The sequence below is a fragment of the Montipora capricornis genome, chromosome 13, assembly GCF_036669925.1.
Source record: "Montipora capricornis isolate CH-2021 chromosome 13, ASM3666992v2, whole genome shotgun sequence".
In the NCBI taxonomy this organism is placed as follows: Eukaryota; Metazoa; Cnidaria; class Anthozoa; order Scleractinia; family Acroporidae; genus Montipora; species Montipora capricornis.
In genome coordinates, this window is record NC_090895.1 from 30,823,032 (window position 1) to 30,832,407 (window position 9,376).

Sequence of the window (9,376 nt, forward strand, 5' to 3'; positions counted from 1 at the left end):
CTGTTGGGGCAACCACAGTGAGTAACGCCTTATTTATAGCTATTAATGTTACAATTAATTGTGGCGGAGGTTTGACCTCAAGAGTGAGCACCATACGTGGTCACCTGGAGCATAGAAAAGGAGAGAGTTAAATTTCCTCGTAAGTCGTAATTAACGGGACGCAAAGTAAACATATCTTCCGCGGGAGCGAGTTCAGAATAGCCCGCCACTATTGTTTCTTCTTAATTGTGGTGGCATATCATATGCAAATTTGTGACCGGGTATTCCGGAGCCTCTTTCATGTACAGTGGATATGAAGTTAGGGTTAGGTTTATAGTGTCTGGTTAGTTTTGAAAACGGACACGCTTACTCGGTTGTGCAAAAAATACCTGTACACACGTAACGTATTCGAATCCTCTTGGCCGGTTTACACGAAAGTGCTAAAGCGATGCATAGAGCACGCAGGTTCAATGTTTGTTCAGTGATTACTCTTGTTCGCGGCATATCGAAATCAGTGAAAAATTCCTGTAAATGTAAGGTCAAAAGCAAGCCTGACGCATTCGTTTGTACGGATGAAAAGTAGCGTTGAAAGCCACACTTGAGTATGAGGTCAGAAGAGCCGCTAAAAATAACTAAAAAAAGATGACTTCGAATCGAGTCAGACCAAGTACTCCGACATTCTTCGTGTCTTTTCCTGTGTTAATTATTCTCCCGAGAAAACTAAGACCGGAATAGATCTCACGCCATCGTATTCGAAAACCTCCATTTTCGTGCTTGTATCGGCAAACGTTTAAAAATCCGCTCTGAAGGGTGTTTTTGAAACCTCCGTCTTCGGTGCTCGAAAATACCCTTCACGTGTACATCTCCATTTTGAAAAATATCCGGATGCCAAAAACCAATTGGGAAAAGTACATGAATTGTAAGTCTCGAGACAAAATGATACATCCAATCACAGTTATATTCATGAGTTTAATTGCGAATTCTGCAAGCAAGGCGTCCTTGGAGATTTCGAGTAAACGATGAACCAGCAAGCTAAGGGGTCCCGCGCGATTTCGGAAATCTCCTTTCGTCCACCGCATGTGTGTGCTGTGTCTTTCCATATCAAGATTTTAAGCGAAAACTTACGCTTTATTGTGTAAACCTGGGGTGGTTTTTATTGTAAATGACTGTAAGCGGGTAACAAAAAATATGAACCTGTTAAAGTTAATTGAATATCGGTGTAAGCCGATGTAGACTTAATTAATTCTGTTGTTGTTGTGGTTTTTGTTTAATGTCATTCGTATATACTTAAAAGGAAAACGGATCTGATCGGTGCGTACTGAAGATAGATCAGCTTCATAAGATTGTTCCACAAAGATAAGTTGCAGGTTAGTGCAGAGATTGATTGTTGAACGATTTGCTGTCTTTCAAAGTCAGAAAAACAATTATTGACAGAACGCCGTCCAAATTTACATTAAATATGCCGTGAAAGTTGTAAAAACGTAATTCAATAGAAAAATCATTACCTAGAGTGAGAAAACAGAAGGGTCAGCTCTAGATCTGGCCACGGTGGAAATGAGATCCTCGAATTCAGACACCTGTATTCAGGGGCACCCAACGAATCTGTTCCTAACAATATCTGTTCCCCAGAGGAATCTTGCTGGCTGGCAAAAATACAGGTGTTTCGATGAGCTGGCTGGGGAATTTTGTTATTGATAGAGGTTTTGCCTGGGAATTACTGACTTTTTCTAGCATTTCAACCCGAGCTGGCTGTAGAAACTCTGAAGACTGAGGACGAGAGAAAAAAAGAACCTCTTCCCTATCCCAGAGAGTAGTGACAAACATACCGGAAAAAACCTACTTTGTCCCGGTTTTGTCGCTTTTGTTCGGTCGTTTTGGATCGAGGAATTTGAAAACGCGCGGAAATTCCTGGCTGGGAAATAAATTTGAACAGCAAGCTGGGAAACCAACCAATTTTATCTAGCTGGCTGGGAAATTTCTTGTGTGTCTTGCTGGGAAAAAGGAACAGATAATGTTTTCCCAGCAACACTGAAAAACACCTGAAAATGCCTTAATAACATTTATTTTCATTAACTGGGGTATAATAATACATTTTACAACAAATTGGTCGTTGGGTGTCCCTGTGTATTCAACTGACGCACATCAGTGTATTGAGTCTTGTGAGGGGAACCTGATAAATGTACTGGGCGGATCCAGGATTTTAGCAGAGGGGGTTCGATGAAAGGGGCACCTTTGGCAGTCCCCCTGTGAGGGGTTTCCGGGGGCATCTTTTCCCCTGATAATTTTTAAATTTCAAGTCTTCGGAAACGCGATTTCCGCCATTCCTAGGCAAAGTCAGCGTGTTTTAATACTTCATTTTTTAAAAGTTAAAATGCCATCCCTTTTGCATCAAAACATAACAAAGCTGCGTAAGAAAGGATGCAAATTTGCATTTATAAAACAATGATAAAGATATCCTTCATTTTAAAAGAGCCACATTCACATTGAACCAAAAATTTATTTTTTATATTGGAGAAAACGTTTTAGCTGTATTGAGCAGCAGAGGCTTGACTTGGTTTTGAATTTGTTGCAGTTAAGATTGACTGTATTTATTTAATGTTGTTACAAGTTTTTTACGTTAGCTGTTTAATTCAGGGGGTTCGATCACACTCCCCGAACACCCCCCCCCCCCCCCCCCCAAGATCCGCCCCAGATGTCCTTGTTGTGGTAGCTAAGATATAACTTTATTTACAGGACAAATTTGTGGCATGTCCGAAGCAATACTCTAATCAGATTCATCATCTCGGTTGGTAAGCTACATTAACAATAATGTAAGTTCTGGAGTAGTAACCCTAAAGTTGTGCAAGTTATTAGTCGGGTCAGTTAAACTCATGGGAAACTTTGCAAGGATTGCTTTTAAAAGATATTGTATCATATTGACTTATTTCTCCGCGGAAAAATTGCTCTTTTAGCTAAATCTTAATATGATGAACGGAAATTACAATTTCTACATGGTGTATTGCAATTGAATCGTAGTTTGGGCATTCAGTTATCTCGCTTTAAGATCAGCAGAGGGATGTAATTAGGTTGGCCCTCTAGGATTACCTCTTTCAATATCTTTCCGACTCGGCAAAAAGACATATACATTTATACATACATATAGATCAAACTATAATTAAATTGGTCAAACTTATGCTAAGAACACTCATTCTCTGAAGTGCAAAGCGGATGGGAGAAAATTCAAAACAAAACACGTGCGTTTTATAAAACATTTCAACCCGATGCACTCATTTACAAGCAGGTACCGAAATTTCCTGGTACTGCATCGTTTTCTTAAAATTTGTCTTATTTTTTAGAATTAGTGACTTTGTTTTCCCTCCTTGGCTATATTTCGGTAAAGATGTGTGGTTATTTCAGATCTTGGAAAATACCCAACTGTCTGCTAACCTTTTCCCATTATTGCTAAAAGAAATATCTTTTGGTCGGCAAATTAAATATAAGATGATATTTTCAATCGTGGAACTACAAGCGTTAAAGTTTCATTCACTGTTCCTATGTTTAAGTAAAATCTCCAATTGCAATGATTAGTTTCCTGACGATATGGACAGCGTTTGGTGAGTTAATTACAACAAGAAGCACTTTCGGGCTGACCAAATTATTCATTAGGAGCACTCTTAATTGCAAGATCTTAATGTAATCTCTCTATAATGCCACCTTCATCCATAATAGATTGTTTGCAAGTCACAGAGGATGTGAATTCGACTTAAATCTTAGCCTAGGGGAAAAGTTTACATTTGAGATTTTGCGATGTTGTGATTGAGTGGCTTTGAGTCATAGTAAAGTATTAACGAGATATAATAAGGACACTATATAAAGCGCGTTTGTTGTATCGTCCGTTTCCTGCTTTCAAAGAGCTTTGACAACTCATGTAAAGATGAAGCAGCTGTTCTACAAAATCCGGTTCTTTAAGTACAATCCACACAATTATTTTCACCATAAGCATGAACAACTCTCCAATTAGGATACAAAACTGACCAACAATGTGGAATAATTAACGGGTTGCCTTGTTAAACAATATCGCTCTTTACAACTCTTTTCCTTTCTTTGTGCGCTGCTCCGATGGAGCATGCGCTCTGTTTCCTGTTAAGCCCAGTGATTGGTCAGTTTTTGGCAGGTGCGCTTCACATTACATTGCTTCTCAAAAAAAAACATCTCATCGTCATTCGCGGTCTATATGCTCTTCTGAGCTTTCGAACGGCAATATTTACTTAACGCTGAAACATTGTTTAGCTACGAATTCAAAATGCCAAAGTCGTTCTTGGTGAAGAAATCAACTGCACAAACAGTACCACAAAGTAGGTTCACAGAAGGTAAAGTAAACTTTTTTCACGAGATGTTTTTTGAAAGTAGCTGAAATCACGACTTTTACAAAACATTGTGGCCTGTAGAAGAAACAAATATATGTCAAATATGCCCGCCCCAATCGGGCTAATTTTCTAAGAAGTTTCTACTTACCATTAAAAATGGTAAAAAGCGCTGGTTCTTTGGTATGAAATTACTCAGGAAAAATAACGTCAAGGGGGTTACTAGTAAGGAAAAATTTTACATTTCTGTAATAGGAGAAAGAGGATTGGTGAGGTAAATAAGCTTCCCCGGGGTGTTCACCATCAATGAAGTGAACCACACAACCTGCTACATTAAGTCAACATAAAATTTACTCTATCTTGTAAACAAAAACGATTTTCTAAAAGGAAAAACCGATTAAAGAAGGGTAACGTTATCCTGTCAGCCTCTCAGTAGCTTCTAAACGCAAAACAGATAATAAAGCTCTTGAGGGAATTGTTGTTTTCTAAGTACCATTTTACGGTCAAACGCTTTTGTTCCAAAGGGAAGGTTTATTTACACTGACACGTTAGCCGTTTTCAGTTGGAGCGTGTCAGTGCAGCAGTCTGTGATTCTTTTTTTGGCCTAACCGCGTAAGTCAGGAAATTTGTTCAAATTGCAGGCTATAAAACTTTGTAAATCCTTTAGATTACGAGATTTCCGAAGCCAATGATGACTGAGGAACATGAATAAGAAATAACTTAGTTACATAAAGAGTAGTCCATGCCAGGCTCTATACCTTGTTTTATTAGCTGTAATTTCGCGGTTTTCAGAAAATGCTTTGAAAGCGAGAGTCGCAGAGGTGAGCAATCCACTGCAGAAAAGAATTACTTATTACACAAACCTGATTTTGAAGGATACATGGAAACCCTGCCGGGAGCGAGTCATAAAAGAGGTTCTCCGTTTAACACAGGTGTTTGAAAGTGGACTATTCAAAGAACGATCCTTTATAAATATTCATGCATTCTCTGCCAGTTTAGTTGCTTTGGGGATCACAGGTAAATCCTTTGACAACAAAGGGAAAACTAAATTACTCGAGAGAAAGAAAAGTCGTTTCATTATGGCGCGTGCGTTATAAATAAGAGCATTTATTAACAACTCGCAAGAAATTCAAATTTCAAATAAAACTGACAGGAACACGTGCTTAAGATTAACTTCTAAATCAATAATACTTCCAAATAAATTTGTTGGGATCGAGAGAAATTCGAGTAGCCTAGCCTGAAATCAAGAATCAAATACGACGAAGAACACCTTAGTTTTCGTCAAAATCGTTCCTCCTTTAACTAATTTTTTAACGCCTTTAAGTTGAAAATGGTATTTTCATTATAAAGAGAAGGTGTTCCTCAACGTAATCTTTGTGTGAAAAATTAACTATTCTCCAGCTTTAGAGGTTGTCTCTTCATGTCAAATTTCTTCAAAAATAATGCTCAGGTAGCAAGATAAAAAAATACAAATATTATACATTTAGATGTACTTTTTGTTCTTCATGAGGTGAGGCGTTGATGCGCAATAACTAACAGCTAGTTTCTGTAATAATAAGCAAAATTTTGAAACTAATTTTGCCTCCATAAATACCGGTTTTTCCTTTGTATTTATTATTTGCGCGGCGGTCCGACAAAGAAACGCATCTAGAACTCTGTTTTATAACCCGACTACAGCCGACCGTGCAAACACGGTCTGTTCTGTACCAGCGATGAAAGATAAATTATACGTTTACCTTTTTCTTAAATGATAGCTCATCTTCAAACAAATATGAGTTGATTCAACAGAGAATGAGAGAATAATGGTTGATACTTTTGTTTTTCACTACACAAATGAAGGAAGTATCAACAAATTCCTTGCATGTCTTCTTAAACGTGAAAGAGAAAGAATGTTCCCACTACTCATTTTATTAAATTTATCAATTTTGAAAAGTCGATTGCTGGGTTAATAGTTAATCTCCCTCCTGTGTAAAAGACTTTTAAAGAAAATGATCCTTGTAAGTAGTGCCAATTTCCAGGCTCACTGGAACACTAGATTTTTTCAATGACTTTCATGTTTCAATGTTATTATTGCTACAATTCTGATAAGTGAAACTTGAAGATTATTCTCGAAAGCGCTCAAAGAGCGTTCAAAGCGTTCTTAGTTCGCTTCAAAGGCAACTGAGCACTGATAGAAAACAATTTCCTCGACTTGAATCATTCAAACCTGTCTGAGAAATGCTTATGCCGCCTGATCGAAAGAACATGACAAAAAAATGATGCATTAGTGACTCCGGAGACGCAAAAACGACCAATATTTCTCATTGAAAAAAACAGGAACTTGACAGATTGATATCAGAGTTACCAACACTTGATGATTGTGAAAAACAACTAATACACTATCTCATTGTCTCTTATCTAGTACTTTTGACATTTTGAAAACAATGTAACACTTACGAAAGTGCGCCGAAAATTGAATGATGTTGCATGAGTAGTCATGCGATGTACAATCATAGACAAAAGTAGACGGTAAGGTTATATGTAAATGAACCGCACTAGAGCTGTACTTTAACCCGCTTCTGTGAAATTTTCACCGTCTCTTATATAGCGCCCCTCCCCCACCCCGCCTATTCAAAGTTGGAAGGCCCACTAAAACTGTTCAGTTTTGCATAACATTGAATCAAAAGTGCTAACCGTCCTAAACTTCCCAACGGTTTTGTCAGTATGATTGTAGTTTCTTATTAGTTTCCATAATGGCAGCTTACAGTCGATCTCGACTACTTTTTCTGGATTTGCATGTAATTATTGAATGATTCCTTTTGTTTTCCTTTTGTTCAAGTAAAAATCACTCTGGTTGCTTGGCACACCACTTGAGAAATATTATATTTATCGGCCGGGTGTTAATGACAAACGGTATCATCTCAGTTGAAGTAACGGCCACCGTGTCTTTCATTTTCCAAACCACCAAATGTACTCAGTGGCCTTTGTCATATCAGGAGGGCTTAAACAATGTGTACTAAGACTCGCCAGAAAAAAATGACTTCATGAGCATCTCGATCCAGGAAAGATATTTGAGAAATCATATAATACAGATTTGCTCTTCATAATCAAATGCAGGATGTAGCAGCAAAAAACGTACCAAGAGAGTTGTAACTCAGTCTTTTCTTATTTGTTCCCGCTTCTTTAATCTTCCACAACAATTCTTGGTCAGTTTTTTCGACTGCTTGAAGGCGCAAGTAGAAAATCTAATTACAGTGCGACGCGCTTTACCGTGGCCACCTAACAAAGTTTTTTACAAATTGTCTTCCAATCAGGGTAGTGAATTTGATTGACAGTCACACCTCCTGGCAAAGTTTGCACAGTTATAAGTTGAATACCGTTGCATGGGTTGTTGAGTTGACGTATTTACACGTAATTGTCAAATGTGAAAGTTTGTTGGGTGGCCACGGTAAGGCGCGTTGCACTGTAAGACACAAATACGGGAATGGTACAAGTTCAGTTCGAGTTAGGGGGTGTTTAGATGATACCGGGGCGACTTTCGCACAGGTGCGAGTTTACTCCGGTTCTCTCTCTTAGCTCTGTATTTGTTTACATGATATCACCAAAAAAAATCATGCTGGGGTGACTCACACCGGCGCGAGTTCATCAAAGGTTGCTGCACCGGAATGAAAATTTCTTTCCGGCGCGAAATCTCGCAACGGTATAATGTAAACGAGGAACGACTACTCGTTCCGGGGTGAAATCGGTCTCCCGGTGGGCTGGAACGGGTAGCCCATGCGTATTTTTCCTGATAGACGCCTTATTTGCAATTTGGATTCACGTGTGTATTTTATCGATATGTAGTGTTCCTTCATGTAAACAGGATACGAATTCGCCTACTCATCATGTAAACGCGGTACGAAATCAAGAAGTCACGCCGGTGCGAGTTTTCTCTTGTAAACACCCCCTTACTGACGAAATAATGCTCTTAATTACTCTCACGTTTAACCAATTTCATTGCATGAAGACGTCTAAACTATATATTGCTGTGTATACATTAGTGATGGGCCTCTAGTGCGTGTTCTGACTCAGGTCTTTAGTGAAATGAATTCTGCAATAATGACCAATAATTCTCAGGTGTACCATGATTTTAGCTTGAGAAACGGTCAGTGTAAAACGCAGACTGCAGACTGCTGACCAGGGGTAAAATGCAGACTGAGGTTATAACGTAACTGTTGAAAAGCCCAAACCCCTTAGAGATGCTAACCTTAGGCCTAATTAGGCCTAAAACAATACTTAGGCTTAACTGTTAGCATTTCTAATGGGTTTGGGCATTTTCAACAGTTAAATTATAACCTCAGTCTGCTGTTTACCCCCGGTCTGCAGTCTGCAGTCTGCGTTTTACACTAACCGCTTGAGAAACGTTTTCTTGGTTACGTTCCGCCTCGAAGCTCGTTTCATCTTCACTTGAATCTTTTTAAAAAGTGAACGTTGTATCTAATCAGTTGTTGTGTAGCCACATCGATGTCGCGGGCGACGTCTATCGTTCCTCGGTGATAACTGATATTTTCAAGCCAACGTTTCCACGTTCTATGCCCTTAGTGTCCACTGGTATCATATTGGATGGGAGGGAGGGGAGGCGGGGGGAACTTAAACTATCTATGATGCTCTTTTCTTTTTCGTTCGTTAAACCAGCAAAGGCAGAACTGAAGCTTTTCCCCTGTGAAACCGAGCAAGCAGAAGAGGATAAATACAAAGGCTGGAAACAACTAGACATGTCAGAATACGAAACAAGTGTGGATTCTCTCCACACAGTGGTTCAAGAATTCCAGCACCAGATGTCAAACTATACTGGCTACTCTATGTTCTTTCCACCTGACACAGAGGAAGATTTACAATCTCCACTAGGCGAGTCCAGTCCTAGCATTAGTAATTCTAGCAAGGGCAAAGAAAAGCCATTCAAGTGTAGCTACTGTGTGATGTCATTTACCCGCCCAAGTGATCTTCAACGTCATTTGTTGATTCATAACAACAACAAACCATACAAGTGCGAAGAGTGCGATCGTGAATTCACGTGGTTTGGAAACTTTCAAAAA

At 39.0% G+C, this 9,376-nt stretch overlaps 1 protein-coding gene across 2 annotated transcripts in view; it reads left to right on the forward strand.

Moving 5' to 3' along the window:
- Nucleotides 1–1,217: 1,217 nt before the first annotated feature.
- LOC138029061 (zinc finger protein 678-like) overlaps nucleotides 1,218–9,376 on the forward strand; it is a 10,268-nt gene continuing 2,109 nt past the window's right edge. Inside the window, exons 1-3 of one of the 2 annotated variants that reach the window (XM_068876742.1) lie at nucleotides 1,218–1,346; nucleotides 2,713–2,768; nucleotides 8,976–9,376. The exon at nucleotides 8,976–9,376 is cut by the window's right edge and continues 361 nt beyond it. In XM_068876742.1, the coding sequence (XP_068732843.1) occupies nucleotides 9,056–9,376 (321 nt within the window). In that variant the 5' untranslated portion in view covers nucleotides 1,218–1,346; nucleotides 2,713–2,768; nucleotides 8,976–9,055. Of the gene's footprint in view, nucleotides 1,347–2,712; nucleotides 2,769–4,190; nucleotides 4,329–8,975 lie in introns of those variants that run through there. The other variant, XM_068876741.1, reaches the window with a different exon arrangement.